This window comes from Passer montanus, unplaced genomic scaffold (assembly GCF_014805655.1).
Source record: "Passer montanus isolate IOZ18808 unplaced genomic scaffold, ASM1480565v1 scaffold34, whole genome shotgun sequence".
Lineage (NCBI taxonomy): Eukaryota > Metazoa > Chordata > Aves > Passeriformes > Passeridae > Passer > Passer montanus.
In genome coordinates this window covers 1,257,021-1,277,645 of record NW_024368152.1, presented here as the reverse complement: position 1 = coordinate 1,277,645, position 20,625 = coordinate 1,257,021, and the positions used below count along the sequence as shown (strand labels likewise).

At 33.5% G+C, this 20,625-nt stretch overlaps 1 protein-coding gene across 2 annotated transcripts in view; it reads right to left on the bottom strand.

Moving 5' to 3' along the window:
• Positions 1 to 20,625, bottom strand: part of CSMD1 (CUB and Sushi multiple domains 1) — a 1,056,650-nt gene that overhangs the window by 150,636 nt on the left and 885,389 nt on the right. For both annotated transcript variants that reach the window (XM_039715657.1, XM_039715658.1), the window contains exons 27-34: positions 20,080 to 20,271; positions 17,812 to 17,950; positions 15,535 to 15,722; positions 13,448 to 13,642; positions 10,981 to 11,097; positions 9,418 to 9,531; positions 7,504 to 7,599; positions 155 to 358 (exon numbers count right to left, since the gene is read on the bottom strand). In XM_039715657.1, coding sequence (XP_039571591.1) covers positions 155 to 358; positions 7,504 to 7,599; positions 9,418 to 9,531; positions 10,981 to 11,097; positions 13,448 to 13,642; positions 15,535 to 15,722; positions 17,812 to 17,950; positions 20,080 to 20,271 — 1,245 coding nt within the window. The remainder of the gene's footprint in view (positions 1 to 154; positions 359 to 7,503; positions 7,600 to 9,417; positions 9,532 to 10,980; positions 11,098 to 13,447; positions 13,643 to 15,534; positions 15,723 to 17,811; positions 17,951 to 20,079; positions 20,272 to 20,625) is intronic.

The following is a 20,625-nucleotide window of genomic DNA, read 5'->3' as shown; positions in this document are numbered from 1 at the left end:
TTCTTGATATGGAAAACTGCTCTTTTAAATTGTGCATGACTGATATTAATTGAAGGAGAGTGAATATATGGGTTAAACACTATTTTCTGAAACAATTCCTGCATCCTCATTCAGAGACTGTGACAGAGCAGACAATGTAAATGTAATTGCTTACCTACACAGCTTGGTACTGTGTCATTCCACTGAGCTAAGGCATTTGGTACAGACTGACATCGGATAGCTTTTGAGCCTTGTAGCAGATAGCCAGGACTACACTCAAACCGAACAACAGAGCCTGCTGAAAACTCAGAGCCAATTCTCCTTCCATATCTAGGCTCTGGAACTGAGCTACACTGTGTATCACTTGTGCGTGGAACAGCTGTATACAGAGAGAAAAATATAAAGTCATGAATACAAATTACAGTCATAATAAAAAAGTAGACCAGTAAAAATGCTGACTGCTTCTTATAGGACAGAGCTTAATTCATGTTTACTTGCTCTGCTTCTGTATTCTCAAAGAATGGACTAATGCTTTCATGGCTATTAGCTGGAATGTGGTTTTGGGCTGTGCCTGTGTACAGTCACATGAGTGTTAGGGCAGCTCAAAGGCATTTTGACTTTGGATGCACAGCTTTAGGCATGAGAAGATCAGTGGGTGTTTCTGTGGCTCTCTTCAATGACAGGATACCACATCTACCACCTACTTCACTTAACAAATATGGGGCCTTTGGCTTCTCACTAGAACTTTCTCATTAGAAGCCCAGAAAAAATTTATGGTGTAGCTAATCAGATATAAAGAAAACACAATATCTTACAAATATTTGATTTATCATATTGGATCATATTATCATATCGATCATATTTCTAATATATTCTCCAGGCTATTTCAATGTTTTCTTTTGACTTTTTTTTTATTTTCCAGTAATGTCTGGGAATTCATAAACCTGATGTGATACAAGAACAGTTAAAAGACTGCAAGCAATATATAAAGAGCAAAATAATAACATTCATTAGAAGACTATGAGATAGTTTTCCCTTTGCCTTCATTGCTTATAAACACGTCTTGATACCAGGTATTTTTTTATGCCCACTGACTTTTGCTATTGTGCATATTGTTCATATAGAAAACTTGCTCTTACTACCTACCATTTTGCAGTTAGCTAGTAAATACCAATTCAAACAAATGAAAGTATTTATATAGAAAACAACAGAGTGTGCAATATCATCTATGTTTTACAGTATAATAAAATCAAGGTAAATTTAAAAAATCTTATTAAATATATGCAAATTTTCTGTGTGAGTGGCATGTTCAAAAGCTTTGTTTCATCACCTTGGTTTGTTCAAGAATTAGTTTTAGAGTGTCACTGCATCTAATTATGAATAAGCAACACCATGAAAATTGCCTGCGATTTAGTCCTTAAGTCCACCACACAAAATGGCACCAGGGAGGAAAAAAAAAAAAAAAGAAGGTGGGTGTTACACTTTATTCCTGGAAGATTTTCAAGCATGGTGCTTCTGGCTCACTAATGTAACCAGAATCACAGCTATATTTAGTTTTATTTTACAGCATTATGTTTAAATTCCTTTGCTGAACTGTAAGAATGAAGAGTGATATTTCTACCTGTTCATGGGCACAACTGTACACACCCCTACCACATCTGTTCAGTTACCCTGGTAACTAAGTAAAAGACAAGGTGTGTACAGGTTATACACACTTATTCTAATATTGATAACTTTACCCTTATCCTATTTCTTATACCGTTATTTGCTCTAATCAAATTAAGTTTTAAGTACTTGTAAATGTTCCAAAAATTAACATTTCTTAACAATTTGGATATGGAGAACTAATTTGAATCAATTTTATCCTAAATCTAGGATTTAACATGCAACACATTTTAGCAGAACAACAAAAGTTGTCATTTAAGATTACATTAAGTTCTACCAGTTCAAGCATTGCTACCACATATAATATTTAAGTTTGCCCAAGTATTACTGAATGTAGAGAAAAGGTTTGTCTAAGAAGATTTAGAAATAGTTAATACTAGCAATAATAGAAAAAAATACATTCTCTCTTTTTTTAATATACAGTTGATTAGTCAGACAAGGTGAGACAGATACAGTAACATGTATTTTTCTTCTAAATCAGTACAATAGTTGGTTGCAGATTTTAACCTTGAAAGCTATAGAAAGTTGTAAAATGTACTCAGGATTAAAAGAATGGTCAGAAGTAAACTACCATACTCCTGAGTAAACGCATAATACAGCAAAACAAAGGCAAATCCATTTTATTGTTTTTTTAAAATAGTTAAACACCTTACACAGTTTAAACAAACAACTCACCTTTTAGCAAACTTAATATACCTGCCTTTGCTCAAATACATAGGAATTTGTCATTAAGTTCTCAACAGGACTTCAGTATCACACAGATGCTCTATAAAACTTGTTCATGCACGCAGTTCTAACACTGGCGGGAAACCTTTCTGCACTCATGGAAGGAAAATGATGAGACCATAGTTCAAGGATTTCACAGAGTCACAGTTCTTCCTGAAGGCAGCCTGCAGGCCAGAGGCAGACTTCCAGGTCAATTCAGCTGACAGAGCTTGCTCTTTTTTTCTCTTTTATTTGGATTAATAGCCTTTTCTCTACCCACACATCTTCTGCACCAGCACTGTTTTATTCACAATTTTTTTTTCCATATTATTGTATACAGTGGAATAAATGATGACTTTACAACTGCCTACATGATTATGGCTGCTCACACATCCAATCTGTCATGCCTGGAACTACAGCTTCTGCCATGTAATTAATCATTAATCCATCTCTTGGTCAGGGCTACTTGTTCAAATGGGCATTTTGGCCATGAAATAAATAATTCACAATTATGTGACAGAAGAGGGCTCAGTACATTCTTGTGGACAAACCAGTTTAGATTCAGGAAATTAAAACTTAATTATGCTTAATTTATTACCAATTTTACACAAGCTTCTGATCACTGACTCAGGAATTAAAAAGAAAGAGGACACAAAAAAATCAATCAAATTAATTAAACAGTTTTACTTCGTTCCCATCAGGCTCAGGCTCAAATTCAAACACCTGTCCTCTCCTTTTTCTCAACTTCCTTGTGTTCATCTTTGTTGTACCAATGAGGTGAGAGGCAGCACAGGAAGTTAGGGTTTATGTGCTCTCTTTGCTTTCCCCCACCTCCTCTAACAATGTATTAGCATTTTATTAGCATTTTATTCATGTTTCTCCTCCTTTTTGCTTCTTCAGGTTTCCACATCACCCTGTTTCTGAATGTTGCTCCTCCAGCATGGGTCACCCATGAGCCATGGTCACCCAGAGCCATCTGTTCCTCAAAGATGTCCCCTACTGCAGAATAGTACTTTCACAGGCTGCCAACCCCTCTGAGTTGTTCTCACTCCAGCAGGTGTCCCCAGAGGCCACAGCCCCTTCAGAAGCCCTTTGGCAGGGAGTGCCTCTTTCCAGGAGTGCCTCCAACAATCCCTCCAGCAGCGTCTCTAGCAGCACATACCCAGAATCACCTCTGCCCCAAAGCAGTTGTCACTCTCAAATATTTCTGAGGCACCATGTGTTCCTCTGACTAGTGGGAATGTAGAATTCATTTGAGAGATTGCTTATACCAGCTTCACAGGATGCTGTTTGTGAACGGCTCATGGTAGCTTAAGGCCTCCTCCTACACAGGTCACCACCTCAGCCACCTTCTAGTTAAACTTTTAGTTTCTCACATGTCCAAAGCTTATCTGTCTTACCTAAGAGGTTACATGAACTGACTGAAAATTTCAGCATCACTCCTGGAGTATTTTCCACTCATTGTGTGGAAGAAACTCTTCCTCAGCATCCTATGGGAATACCATCTTTCCCTATGTATTTTTTCACTCAATTTTACAAAAGAGTCAAATCCATAGGAAAATAATCCTTCCTGTTTCTCTAACCCTTGCCTAGCAACCACATCTGGAGACTCCCTACAACAGCTCTGCAGGCAAAGGACAATTTTTAAGTCAGATTTTAAAACGTCCTATGACTTTCAGTAATAGCATTAGGAAATTTGCATACATGCACTAGTAATATATAGGTTTTTTGTGTAACTAGACCTTTTAGCACCTCTCAACAAAGAATGTCAGATCATCTGGTTTCATTATAATATTCCCTTATGAAAGTAATTTTCCTGTGAGCAAGCTATCTTTGACATGCTAGCAAATTTAGGTCAGTTTACTAGCACTCAAATTAGTTCACATACCAGAAATACTTTTTCAGACTAAAAGCTGATATTTTACTGAGATCAGCCCTGACAGCCAGAAACATCCATGGCTGCAGTTGTATCAAATTATTCTATTGCCAGCAAGAAACACTCAATGACATTAAAATTGACATTTTGCTCAGTTTTTTAGAAGTTTTACTGGTACTCTGTTAATGGTTACTGTGAGACAAGAAATGCTAAAGATACAAAATCACCACGAGGTACTATTTTTTTTTATCCTCCTCTCCCCCTCCCCATGGTTTTAAAAAGAACTGCCTAAAGAACAGATGCAATGCAAGCTATAGATAACAACAAAGTAAGGTAGTTCCACGCCGCTTAAAATGGGATTTAAATAGTTCACGGAAAAATGAAGAATAGTTTTTAACATCTGTAAAAAGTTAGGAAAAATAGGCCTGTTTATTTCAAAGGTCACACAACTGACAGCTCAGCTGAAATGCCTCCAAGATTACTACATCTGGAAGAGACCAACAACAATCATCCAACTGCCTTTCCAATTCAGGACTGACCAAGTTAAAACATGTTATTAAGGGCATTTTTCAAATCCCTCTTAAACACTGACAGGCTCAGGGCATCAATTACCTCTCCAGGATGTCTGTTTTAAAGCAGGACATAATGTGTCATGGGAGGACATACAAAAAGTAATACTAACAGTCTTAGTTCTGCTCTCTAATTACACTTAGCAGACAATGTGTGGCTGTGCATTTTATTCTCGTCACAAACTAGATCAACTTGATTGTTAAAGCCACAATCTTCCTTTACTCTTATTTTTGTTTTCTTTGTCTTCATCCTAGTATACTAACTTTCTTAATAATCCTCTTTAAAATATCAATTGACCTAATAAACTAGTTCATGTATTGTATAACAAGTAAAACAAGACAAATATTAAAATGCCATCAACATTTGGATGGTAGAATGGTAATTACTTTTTAAGGAAGGAACTCTGTACTTCTGCAGCCTGAGTTATAAAAAATATAGGCTCTTGTTTCTTAGGTGATGTTATAGCTGGAAGAAAATCATAAGAAAGCCTGAATTAAAAAATCCCAGTCTTCTTACATGGGATTATTCTTAGCATATATCAACATACCTGACCCTAACATTTTGGAAGACTCGATATTCATTTAGTCTCATATTACAAACACTCTTTACCTATTGCATTAATTACAGGGAAATGGATCATCTGAAAAAAAAATGAAATCATAGATTGATACCCAGATCAAAAGAAGTTATTGAGAAAGTGGCATCACAAAAGCCATTAAAACTGAATCAGAAGCTAAAGCCCCTATCTGTCAGTTGTTCAAACCAGAATGTGAAATAAGGCAAGCAATAACTTTTTCTCCCTAGAGCCTTTCTTTTACCTATAGTGTTGTCAACCTAGACTTATCAAGCTGCATCAGAGAGTCATTCCATTTTCTATAGTAATTATCCTCCATTTTTCAGTAAATGTTTCACACCACTGTGAAACAAAATTGAAATCAGCCCAGTGGAAAAGAGAACAGGGAAGAAGGTCAACCTGGAATAGAGGGCAATAAATAAAATGACTGACTTTACAGACCAGATTACTGTGTTCAGTGTGAGAGTGGATGTAATTTCAGAAATATTTAAAAGGCTAGCAAGCAGGTGGACATTGGACGTATGATCACATGCTTTATAAGAAGAGGAAAAAAAATCTCAAAAAGATAGAGCTTATTAAATACCACTAACTCATTAATCAATATATGTATACATACATAACTGTATTTAGTAAAGCTCTTAATATATGTATTTTAAAACATATGAAAATCCCATGGCATTTAAATAGCTTCATGATTTTTATGAGACAAATAAAGTGACTTTTTCTAACTCATTTTGTGCTCCCATTTGTTAAAATCTATTTCTTAGAGTTAATGAAAGTATAAATGTCTGAAATGAGGCATAGCATTGCGCTCACCTGGAGATTTTCTGTTCAATAGCACTCTATGTGTGTATATATACAGCTAATAGAATCATGGGGTTTTGTCACTATGAATTCTTCAAAAGCAGCAAAAAGTAACACTTCAGAGTGTTAACAATAACAGAGTAAGACAGAAATATGTAATTAATATGCAAATAGTTAACAACTCAAATGCTGAAAGCTCTTTTCTAAATCCAGAAGTTTATAGTCCTCCTCTTTTACAGATAATTTTGGATGACAAGTTTTAATGCAAGTGCATGCAAGATACTTTTGATGTGTAAGAAGAGCAGGTAACAGTAGCTTGATGTATATCCAAAGGAGAATGCTCAGTCATGGTGATATCTTTCTATAAACACAGGAGTCAGAAGGCTTATCAGTCCTACCAAGCTTCTTTGAACTGTGGAAAGATTCTTGAAGTGAGACAGTTCTTTCCATTTATTTTTTGTGTCAAACTAGGACACTAGAACTCTACATAAAGAACTGCAATCTTAAAAAGAAAAAAAAAGAAAAAAAAAGAAAAGAGGAATCTAGAAAACTTAACAACATTGTTTAAAATTTTTCCAAACTACTTCTATGCTTCACTTTAGTAAAAGTGTGGAATGACTGGTTAAGCTTACTGGGTGTGTATGCAATACAACTAGTGAACTGCCCAGTCCCTTTGGGACTGCATTTGTTGCCTGTACAGGCAATGAATCTGTAAGCAATGCTCCCGGTGTCACCAGACTGCATTCAAAACTCAAGAATCAGCTGAGTGTACTCAGCTGCCCAGCAGAATGCTAACAGACTTGGCCATGCCGTGACATTCTTGCATGTCAGCTGCAGAGTGCAGACGTGCACAGAATGTCTCCTCAAGGTCAGCTGGGTCAGAAACAGACCAGCAAGTCTCCCACCCAAACTACAATACTGAAATTGCCTGATGGTCTTGGCTGCAGAAATTTTCTCTCTGAGCTCTTCAAGACAGAATCTTTAGCAGCCTGAACAAAAACTCTTGAAAAATCAACTGGGAATACTGAGAAACACTAATACAATTAAGCACACTCCTAAACCCCTTGAGCTCACTCAGCAGTAAGGGAGCAACAGATTGCCAACTACTGAGAAAGGCTGGACATACTCAAGTCTGTGGGGCCAGACAGGATAAACAAAGACAACTGCTGTTAGAAAGCCAGTCTGCCATCAGGAGAAGTCCCTGATCTGTGGAAAAAGCTTAAGACTACACTCACATTTAAAGCAATACATTAAGGCTTATGCAGAATTAAAAATAATACAATTCATGAAATTGGCACCTGTGTCTTCCACCAAAAGTAGACATGTTTACCTTGGTAAACAAAGTGAAACCCCCTGGCTGATGCCCCACTCTTAGCACTGAATCGCAGAAGAATTTGATTAGATGTAGCCAAAGGCAGTGTCTCTCCTACAAATGGAAACAGAAAATAAATACACAAAAGAGAAACAACAGTTTTCACTCTTCAATACATAATCAAATATGCTGCTAAAACACACAGTTTCATGTTTTCCTCTATAGTTAAAGAAAACATAAATAACATTGTACAAAATTAAATTTGCCATGGCCAGAATAAAAACACTTCATGATTCAACAAGAGAGACCTGGAATTTACTGCAGCAGCTGGAACTAGAGCTCCAATAAACTACATGATGGGAACCATACTGCTGTTTGGGGCCAAAGTTATTAGAAGACTTTTTAGTTAACTGTTTTCTGTGACTGACAGGTTTACTTTGCCTTGCAAAACACATTACACAAATAAAATCATTTGAAAAATACCACAGGAATCTTCATGGAATGTTTACCATTTCGAGATTAAAGCAGAGGGAGTAAACTCATGACTTGTTTTGTGTAGTGACTTCAATAAATATGTCATCACACATTAATTACATTACATTATTAACTTTCTTATGGCATTTCAAATTTTATTTCTGATTTGAGAATTAATAAAAAATTTAATATACTTTTTTCTTCTTTCCTGGCATATTTGTTAGGAGTCATGATAAAAGTTTAATAATGAAACACTCTAGACAAAATTGCAGTACTTGTACAACAATTCCACTACATATGACTACAGTTTTTATTCTCTCTGGACTCTATGAACCCATATTTTATTAAATTCTTCAGAAATTAATAATAATTTAAAATGTCATCTATAACTAGGTATATAAGTCTTTCACTTTAATTAATTTTATACTATTGCAAGTAGAGATTCCATGTAGGAGAATCCTATCCTGAATCATTGAAAATCAGATATGTCACAAGTAATAAATAAAAATCAGAAGTTGAAATACCCTTCAAGTATTTTTAGATATCTGCTCTGAAAACAGACATTAGCTCCAATTTTTTTATGACAGTTTGATGCAGTAAAATTTGGTGTTGGGATCAGCTGTCTCAAATTTAAAAATTTAAATTTTTTTTGTTGCTCAACTTTTGTCAGTAATCAAACAAATCTTTGATTTTTTTGTGAGCTCTTATTATAACACAAATAGCTGGATTCACCAGAGAATGGAGTTTTTAATGTAATAATATATTTACTACAAATCAAATAGATAAGTTACATTCTTTTCCTATTAAGTATTTCTGCAATTATTCAAAGTAAAAACCAAGAAGCCATGAATAACCCTGCACTGCAAAAATATCAAACTCACATATAAACTCTCCAAAATACTAGAAGTGTTTAACAAAACACATTAATTACTGCAGAAATATAAAAATATACTTACTGAAGATGAACACATTCATTATATATGCACACATTGGAAATGTGACCATGTTGAAATCCATATAAGCCTAATTATGATTTCACAGGGGCAGCATTTTGCTATAGTTACCTGAATGCAACAGCTGGCCTGCTTTTAGTCTAAGTGCATGTTTGCATACAGATAATTGCATTTTGTAAATACAAGCAATTTGTGTAAATTAGCCATTCAGAATATGTAGATGTGTACTTCAAAAGGTTAAGGGCAGAGGAGACAATTATACCATCCAATCTGCCCTCTTGCATGGAGATCTGAGAACTTCATTCAACTTTTTCTACATCCACCCCAGGATCAGTCCTTGCCTAACCATATGTTGCAGAATAATGTCTTGATTCAAAGATTTAGAAGGTATTCTACTTCCTTTAGCATCCTGTTCAAATAATTTTACTTCCAAAGTAAATTCATACCATTCTCCTGATTATTTTTTCCCAGCTGTGTAAGACATGTATACTTCTTTATTAATTACCTGAGTGGGATCCAGACAGAGAACTAAGAAGTCTAGCCTGAGAGTTTTCTCCATCAAATAATTCTGCCACATCATTCAAAGCTGTCTGAAAATAGGCAAATTGTCCAAACACAACTAAATTTAAAAAATAAAATTAAAAAAAGGATAGAGAGAAAAAAAAAAAGAGAGAGGAGATAAAAGAACTTAGTCTTCAAAATTGAATTTAAGGACATATTTCTTTTTGTCTTATTTATTAATGAATTCTTGCATAAACTTTTCCAACTTATACAATTGTCTGATATGATACAACAGCTGTATTAAACTTTCATGCAAGAATATTTTTTTTTGTTTTCATTATTTCCATTTTTTTAATTAAAACCAAATTTATTAAATCATGCTTTTACCAAAACTGTGACCTCCAGTCAAAAAAGTCTTATTGTTTAGGTACCTATAGAAATAAGGAAATGGAATATCTAAACAGAAACATTTGCAACAAAATTACATTGCCAAATATAGCAACTATAAGGAACATCTATTATCACATAGGATTAGTTTCCTACCTGGCTTTAGTTTGAGGAAATATTTTTTAACTTAATGATTTGTCAAATTTTTAAATTTGCATTAGTACTTATTTTATCAGAAGTCTATAAAAACTGATCAAATATTAAAAAATACCAGTGTGGTACCAACGTTGATATATTGCTACACTTAATTTGCTCTTCATCTGTACATAATTTTAAGTGTATTAATAAATAATTTAATACATCTCACTAAATATCGAATAGTTCCCCAAATTCAAATATCATCTAGCAATAGAAACATGAAGTAAAATCAAGTCAATAAAAATATTATTTTGTCATTCTAGCCATCAATATTTTGTTACAGCTGACTCCTTACAGGTTTCATTGTACACAGAAAATACCAAATGCATTAAGTTTCTGTGAATTAAGCCTCTTGGTAAATAAGTAGTAAAATGAATCTTACTGCTATTTGTCTGGACTTATGAAAAACCTGCTTTGCAGGAAACTACACCTAACATACAATTGCTAGAGTTTTAGAGATTCTGTCTCAGTATTTATACACAATTAAATAATCAGTTTTGTGATTTTTCACAAGAATTTCTGGTACTTTCATGCAGAATTGCTTCCACTGTACATCTTAAACATATGGGATTCCTTTCCACTCATTCTTGTCATAACTTGAAAGACAAAAAGTCAGAAAGTAAGAGGAATATAAGAGCTTGTTTTGTGACACCTGATTTTACTTTGCAGGAAGCATGAATGAATGATTATCCTATGATGATGAATAATATAAACAATGCAGGTATTCAGAATATGCTTAGATAGCAAACATAGATATCTTATCTGAAGTCAGTTGGTTACTCTAGGGAGAAGTAAAAGGTTAAAATCCTAGAATAATATTTTCCATGTCAGGAATATATTTAGTTTTGTAAATAATTTGCCATACAATGCAAACTTAAGGTCATTACTCCACATGAAGGACATTTAAACAGTAGGACCATGATAATGATTGACAATGTAGGACAATGATAATGATTGATAAATCAATAGGAGAAATTCTTACCAAATTCTTTGGGGACAGTTATTGAATAATGGCAAGTCTGTCCAGCAGTGTAATTATGAGGATAATTTGGTGATAAAACCACTCCCTCTGATCCAGTATACTGCCCTCCACATGGTGCTGGGAACAAATACAGAGAAGCACATTATATCAATTTGAGCTGTCTATATTAGTTGCACTGAAAAAAAAAAATAAATCTAAAGATCAGAAAATGAAACTTTACTGGTTTTGCTTTTGTTTGGTTTACCTATTCTGAAACATGTAATGGTTCTTTCTCAGGAGATAATTTTATTATCATTTCCTGAAAATTAGAATTCATGAAAGTTTTACTTGACTACAAGTATTCTCATAGGAATAGAAATATAAGTTATTTAATTGAAAGATGATGTAAACACAGGCTTTAGGTTGGTTTTTCATTTAAAATATCTGTCTATATCTATCTATGTTAAAAACAGTTGAGAAAAATATATGGTACTGCATTAAAAATGGCACAGAGGAATATATAAATATGCTGGCCCTACAGGATGCCAAAAATTCTGCTTTGTGAAAGTATGCTTGAATTGCTTTTTTTTCATATCTTACTAGATGATTATGAAAATTGCACATAGATTATACATATAAGAAATTTTGTCTTCATATGTATGTAAAAAAAAAAAGCAACAGAAAGGTAAGAGAAACTTTTTAGAGCTTCAGAAGTTAGAAGACCTATTTAAGAATAGTGAAGCTCAAATCCCCAAGACAAGTCAAGATTTATATGAGTAGTAGTTCCATGTGTATCACGAGAAAAGCACTGTACAGTGCATGCATGACACGTTCCTCCATGTAAGGCTGTAAATGTGGCATATTAAGGGACAGATGGAGGGGCTATTTTTAAGTTCAAATATCTCCTTGTGCTGGATATTGAGTAAATAGATTTCTATAAACTGAAAACAAAGTACTGCTGTCACTCTTCTCACATTTTGGAAAACCCTGGCTTCCTATCAAAATCTTCATTAAAATCTTGTATTAAATTAGGTGCATGCAATTCAGTACTCTTTTTATTGTGAGAAATGAGTTCATAAAAAAACAATAGTTTTCACCAGAATAACAGATTGTTGTAAGAAGTTATCTTACTCAATAATGAAGAAAGCAATAATGAAATTATTTTATAAATAAATTGATAAATAAGGTTATTAATAAACAGCACAGTCACATTAATTTTCTTTTAAGCAATTAAGATCTCCTTCCACTATAAGACACAAAGTAAATCAATGTTACCCTGCTGTGGGCGTCTTGCATATAACAGAGTACAACCCAACAGCTTCTGGGGAAGTGACTCAGAGGAGGACCCATGGCCCAGGTGGACAACAAGGTCATTGATGACCTGTGCCTGTGAAAGTATCTTGTTACCAACTCCTGGCTCTGCAGACCTGGCTCATGTGCTGTGCAGCTCTACCTACTGAGTGAGCTTGTGCTTTGGATATCCCTGGCTCTTAGCCCTTCTTGAACCCCTGTTCTTTCTGCTCCCTGACACGTCTCTAAAATCTTGCTTGAAATATCTGCACAAGTTTGACTTCCTTGTACAAAAAGGCAGCAATTAATACTACAAATCCACGTCTTCTCTTAGCTGCTTATATGAATTATTCAAAAATCCAATGTAATGATAGAAGATGAAAAGTTTGATTTATCAGTAGGCAGAATAGGATTATGTGGCTGAGGTGAAACTCAAATATCACAAGGAATTAGTTCATGGCATGAATTTAAAATCTTCATAATTTCCTTCTTTTCTTGCTTTGAGGACATCAGAAACTATGCTACAAAGTCTGATTACTGCATGAAATTCTCAAGTCATGAACATTTAATTGCAATGAAAGTGTATCACACTTAATTTAAAACAAACTGTAAAGTTATAGAGTTATAAAAATATTTCCAGCTAAATTATATTTTTATATAATTAAAAATCTAAAATTTTGAAGAAATAAAAATTTTATTTTTCAACATAAACAAATTAGTATTTTATGGACTTTATTAACTAATATATGTAACATTTTTGATTTGTAAAATTGTTCCATATACATATATATATATACACAATACAAACATTGAAACAAGGAATAGAGGATAAATTAGTCCACAGTTCTGAGATGTCACTCTTATTTTCTGCCTCAGAAACTATAATTCTTATTCCAATATGACAATTAATGCAGAAGTGAGATGATTGTGATAGCAATAGCTATTCTAAATAATACTGGATGTCTAAAGAATCTTACATATTACATTGCAATCATTATGTGAACATGTGTTGATTCCAGAGTTTGAAGACATTATAAATACTTAATATATTATTGACTAAGCTATAATTCATCTTTTTTTTTTCTTTTTTTTTTTTTTCGCATAAGACGTATATGTAGAAATAGCGGAAATAGCCTTGGGGACTGAGAAATTGAATTCACTGGGCAGACAAGGGAAATGGCAAGAAAATAGCACATACCATTACAAGATGGTAACGCTCTGTTCCATGCCGGCTTTCCATCTGCACCAATTACACATGTTATAGTTGAAGGTTCAATAATCTTATATCCAGAATCACACTGGTAAGTAATAGTTGAACCAAGCTTAAAGTCTGTTCCAATTCTTGTACCATTCATGATGTTTCCAGGATCAAAACAAGCTTCCCGTGGCTTTTCTGTTAAAATGAATGACAGTAAATCTATATATACTTTCAATAATAAAAAGAGGCAAAACAAGTATCATGGATGTTTGCTTAAGATTGATTATCTGGAAGAGGAAATTATAATGAAGCTGAAGATGAATGATTCTAATAAACTTTCCTATTTAGTATTTAGAAAAAGAATGACCACTTCTAGAATTCACCTCTTCCATATGTATATTTGTGATAAAAGGAAGACTAAGGAAAAATTGAGTCCTCTCCAGAAAGAAATGGGCGACCTGGTTACCCAGGCTACCAGGACATGGAAAAGGCTGAGGTAGTCAACAACAAGGGAATGTAGTGATAGGACAAGAGAGAGTGGCTTCAAACTGAAAGAGGGTAGGTTTAGATTAAATATAAGGAAGTAATGGTTTACCATGAGCATGGTGAGGCACTGCAACAGGTTGCCCAGAGAAGTTTTGGATGTCACCTCCCTGGAAGTGTTCAAGGTCAGGTTGGATGGGGCTTTGAGCACCCCAGTCTAGAGGAAGGTGTCCCTACTATGGCAGGGGTGTTGGAACTAAATGATTTTTAGGTCTTTTCCAACTCAAAAGTGCTCTATAATTTTATACAATCTATATAAAGTACTGAATAATGTAAATCAGAAAAATATTAAATTATTAGGAAAAACATACTGTCCACTGAGTACAATAACTTTTTAAAATATGGTATCCTGTTCTTGTATCTTTTATTTTTATCTCTTTAAAATTTCGTTTAACTCTCAGTTGAATAGAGGAACTCATATCACACTATGCTGAGAGCACAGTGAAAATGTGTATGCATAGACACAGTCAAAATGTGTATGCACATTTTCAATTGCCATCTTTATCTCTTTATCTCCTTCTACTCAACATCTCATTTTCTTTCCTTGCAGGCCTTGCAGACTTCCTGGAACAAATTGCTTTCCCATTTTTTTGATATTTTGTTTAGATGGGGACAAACAGTCTAAGATTTCATTTATGGCAATATGACAATTACTTTGGGAAGAAGAACCTTGCACAATTTGAATAATTTGTGATGCAGGTTGGCAGATGAAGACTAAACATAAAAATTATTTCTTTTTCACTCCTTTCTCTTTTATAGGTATATTATTTTGTATTTCTTAGATATTTTTGTTCTTCATTTTTAATATGTATATTAATGTAGTTTGCTTCAATTGCCAAGAATAAGAAGCTGAGGCAGCACTTCTGCTGCTGAAAAACAGCTTGATAAAAATCAGCAAAGATTATAATTAAGCCACAGACAACATCTGCGACTGGAAAAGAAAGCAGCATCTTCAATGACTGCCTGGCTTTAATAAACAGTCCCCATAACCCAGTCCTTATCCAGTAAGAGGCACCTTCTACAAAAAAAAAAAAAGAAATCAAATACTATCCAGTAGTATTAATTAAAAAATGCCTTTGTAGATTCAAAAAAATGTGGAAAGGAAAATGTCTTAGTCTGTATTGACAAGAAAGAGAAAGTAGTCAGGTGGTCTTCTTACGAAGAAGACCACCTGACTACCATTGTCAAACTTTTTTCCAAATGCTACTTTTGATGTACATCTTCTACCTATTTTTACTATTGTCAAACTCTTTTTTCCAAATGCTACTTTTGATGTACATCTTCTACCTATTTTTTTTTTTTTTCTGGAAGATGAAAATGTGCATAAGTGATGTGAAAGAGATTTCTTGAAACATGATTTCTGTGTTCCTCACATATTAATAGAAAATAGTTTTTAAAACATAGAAAATAGTTTTTAAAACATTGATGCATAAATGTATTTGGCAATTCAGTTGTGAGTACATATAGAAGGAAACAGATTTGAATCTCAATAATTACTAAGTAACATCTTTTCCCTTTTATTTGGACTATGATGAGAACAGTACCTTTATAGTCAATGGCAAATCCTGACATTCCAACAGAAGCATCACTGCGAAAAGCCAGAAACAGACTGTTGCCACTGCTCTCTATTCTTTCAGGAGCTTGTGAGCCTTGAAAACTGCCAATTAGAGGACTGTTGGAATCTTCTCCTTCATAAATATGTAGGAAATCATAACTGGGTTCCATATTGAAACTGAAAATAAAGGGAAAAATAATTAAGTCTTTGGGATTTTTTTATTGAGTTAAACATTGCTGTGACTATAGTTGCCAATTTTCTGCCTAACACATTTTCTTCTCCAGAAATAAATGCCTCTAAACATGATTCACAGCATAAAAATTCACTGTGGATTTCTTTTTATCATTGATATGAATGCATTAAGCTTTCCAAAAGCCATTATGAATATCCTCCTACCTGTCTTTTAACAGCTTTCTCAAGATCATGGAATCATGATTCAGAAAGGCTGTCTCTGACCAGAGGACCAAAGGAATGCTCCAAAAAAGTAACTTGAATTAAAAGTCCAGCTTTTAGTTGGCTAAACTGAATGATACTAAATCCACCCATTGCAAACAACTTTATCATTCTAGAAAAGAAATGCTTTCATATGCATAGACCATTATCTTGGAACTTGTCTTTGTCCTTACCCAGATGATATCAGACAGGATAAACGAATGCAAATTAATATTAATTCTCACTGAACCATCTATGGTATGCTATATTTTATTATATTTATATATTTTACAAAGAAATTATGAATTTATTATGAATGGAATATCTTTCAGAGTAATTTGAGGTGCGTTCAGGAGGGGTCCCTGCTCTCTGAAAGGTGGCCGATGTTACTGCAATTTACAAGAAGAGTGTGAGAGAAGAACCAGGGAACTCCAGGCCTGACTAAATTCAGCTACTGAAAAGTGTGTGTATTACTGGATTGCAACAATTTAGAACATTTATTGGAAGTAGAGCATAATAAGAACATTCCATTATATTTCTCATGATCTAAATTCAGCTACTGAAAAGTGTGTAGGATTGCAACTGGACTGCAACAATATAGAACATTTATTGGAAGTAGAACATAATAAGAACATTCCATTATATTTCTCATGTTGTACTCTCTACAATAATACGTACAAAGAAATTTGCATGCTGAGTAACTGTAAGTTTCTTTAATCATATTTGAAATGGAGAATTTGAGTCGATTTTTTATTCAATCCACAGAAATATGCTGCTTACTATACTTATCATGTGACATCTTTAACAGTGCAATTAGTGGAGAACTATTCTCATCCATTAATGCTATTTGATAAAATATCAGCATAACAAAATTACTTTGTTTTTTATTATGTAATTTTAATACCTTAGGATTTAATTCTTTAATTTTGTGTCTATCAATAATTTTTAGAAAATAAACTGCAGTCTGTAATTAAAGAAACCAGATTTTATTTTAGTTTGGTGTTCTTTGGTTGTTGTTTTGGTGCTATGTTGCCTTTTTTTCACCGAAAGGGTACAAATATTATGCAGCAAAATTCTCAACATGCCATCATCTCTTCCTAAAAGAATCACAACTGATCAACATTCCACTGAAGTCAACAACAACGTTACCATTCTCAGCTTTAAAATCACACTTAAAACACAGTATCAAAAATGAAAAAAAAAATTGCATTTGCATCTACAGACACAGCAAGAAAGATGATTATACAGAACAGATTCAATTAGAAATTGCAAAGAGAATGCATGAATATGACTACATCCCTGAACATCAACTCGTAAAAATCTATGCAACACATATAGGTCGATTATGGAACACAGAAGAAATAATTAAAATTATGACACAATATTATCTCAGTGTTTTTCATCTCTTGACTAAGTAAAACAATATTTTTTTCTATCTATGCACTTTAAGCAAAGTATATTTAGGCTACATTTCTTAAAAACCTGAAAGACCTGGCTCACAGATAGAATTTCCACTATACTTTCATTCTCGACTATTAGTTACAATAGCATAAATCAAGCACTTCTAGAAATTAATATGGTCTTTAAAGGATTTTTATTTGCTATTACACAGAAACTTATGTTCTTCAGGAACATATTGGATAACAGATGTGCCATACAGCTATATATTTTTCTTTTACATTACTTGGAATAATTGATATAGGACATATTAGATATGTGCTTCAGAATGTATACAGAGACTTTAATTAGAAGCTTTAAAAATTATAAATATTTCCATTTTTAGATTTGACATTTAAAACCCTTTAAAACCAAGGCATTCATAGAGAAATTGTACCTTTTGAATATCAAGGCAATGACAAAGTCAGGGTTTACTTTTATTCTCCAGTCACATTCTTTCCCAGGAGGATAAGGCTGTGGATAGTTAGGTGACAAAATAACTCCTGCTGGGCCTGTCAGGTTCCCTCCACATGCAGCTGTCACAATGTAGAAAGAAATAGGAATATAGTCACATGTTAATTTGACAAAAATATATTAGCTTTTAAGTAGAAGAAAATTACTTCTACATTTACCAAAATTAATTATATTTTTTTTAACACAGAACCTTCCTAACTCCTGTTAACAAAAAAAATCCATTTTTCCTCTAAAAAAATTATACCAAAATTAATTATATTTTTTTTAAACACAGAACCTTCCTAACTCCTGTTAACAAAAAAAATCCATTTTTCCCCTAAAAAAATGATCTCTGTTCGTGTTCAAAGGCAGTAAAGAAAGTTTTCTAAAGGAATAAAAATATGAAGTTAAATAGGAAGTCCTGTATATTTGTGGTACTAATCCTGTCTCTATCACGCTGAAAATTTCTTATGTACTGAAATTACTTTAACAACTGGGAAAGCTCAACAGTAGGACTCAGGTTGCAGTTTCTATTGACCAAAGATGATGCAGAAACCAATTTGATTCACATAGTAAAAGATATTATCCAAATCAAAAGTCAAATACATTCATTTTGTTACCACGAATTGAACTTTTAAACAGATAAGGAATCCTACTCTCATAGATGATAATCACATCTACAAAGTCTAATAAAAATACACCTAACAAAAAAGTAAAGTAGTCAAGACAGGCTGCATCTACATTACCAAGTAAATTAAACTAAGAGAAACACATTTATAGTGCAAAACAGTTGGTACTAAGGATTTGGAATCGACACTAAGCATTTTAAAGAGATTTCTTCTCAGGCCATTCCATTTATAAGTCACCATGCTAAAGTAAGGACTTTATGAAAATTTTAAAGTGACATATAATGGCGTTACAGAACTCTTAAGGTTTCTACAATTGTCATGTCTACACTTAAGATTACTTTAATTTTTCTCCTTCAAAGTCATCTTCAGTATATGGAATAATAACAGTAATTATATATATATTATTTTTTTTTTTGCCCAAATGGACTCTCTTTCTATCATATTTCCATCTTTCTTTTAGGTTTGTTTTGTTGGGGTTTTATACTAGATTATAAAGAAAAATGGAGTGATTACAATTAGTATCTAAAGTAAAAATATGAATCTTCCAGATTCAGATACCATATATACTACTTTGTACACTGCACATAAGGTATCCAGATGATAGATTGCAGATTACGTGTTTCTCCAATTCTGCTACATGACATGGAGTCAGAGAAACTATCCTTGAATCCTTCACAGTATTTTTACTTCAGAGAAACAGATGGACTGCAGTTGTTTAAGGATATGCTATTTTGGATAGTGTCTGTCCAAAATGCCTTGTAGAAAGAAAAAGCATTATGTTTATTCCAGTGATATTATATCTGGAATTTAGGATTGCTAAAGTAAGCCTTCATTTAATTATAAATCAGTAGACAACAAAATAACAAGGATTAAAAAAATTACTATGCCTAGCAGAAAAAAATTTGCAGATGTTGATAACTCCTAGAAAACCTACATTAATGACCTCAAAAATACAATTCAGAAAAACTTCTAAGCTTGTAATTATTGTCTACTGACAAGAACCTCAGGGAAACCTTTACACAATCTAGCACTATGGATCCATCCTCTCTCGATGCTATGGAAATACATCTAATTTTTTTCAACAGCATTGTCACTTGGATCCCCTCCTCTGCATCTAATCATCTTTTTCCAATAAGTATCCATCTTCTAAGATGTTGCACAGGATGGGTATTTAATTTGTAATATAACTTAGAAATATATATATATACATATGTATAATGTACATAAAATATTTTTGAATAACTTATGGGTCACAGTTTATGTAATCAAACTATTATATAGAAGAACATTTTAATGAAACCATTTCAAAATTAATTTTTTAATTCAAATTAGCACTTCTGTCTACTTATTTCTATTAGACTTTGTAATTTTTAAACTTTCACAAAGTTTTAAGAATAAAGTAAGAAAATCATACCCAAAAAACACTGTTAAGCAAGAGAACAAGACTGACATTGTCTGTAAGTACAAAATAACTGAGTTCTGCAGAGATCATCACTCCAGCATGAGCACCATATGCTCAGTAATTGAACAAGAAATCTGATCTGAATTAGTGCTAAATAGAGACAAACATCTCATATTAATACCTATGCATGTAGGGGGATCAGGCTGCCAAAAGAACCGGTTATTCAGTTGCACACACGTAATTTTAGCCTGCCCTTGCAGCTGATAGCCCGGGTCACACTGGAAGGTGGTGGTGTCTCCAGGTTCCCTGCTGTCTCCATATCTAGTGCCATTCTGTGGTGTCCCAGGATCGTTACAAGTTGATGCAATGGAAGCTGCAAGGGAATGATAAAAGAAAATATGTAAGGTGTAGATACTTACCCTGCATAATTAAATGCACAACAGGTTCATATTAGCATTTTAACCAGAGGCAGTATTATTCACTCTTCAGGTAATGCAGGAAGACATTTTGTCTCTTTACTTTTACAAAAATCTTCCCACTGAGATACATCATGATTATGTTGACTTCCTGACAGTATCTTTAGTATAAAATATGTACTGATTTTGTGCAGTTAACATACCACAAGAACTAGTAACTCCTTTTCTCTTTTTAATATTCTGGTTATCAAAACAAATTTGGTACCTTTTGCACAAGAGGTTAAGTATCAAGTTATAAATAATATTGTTTA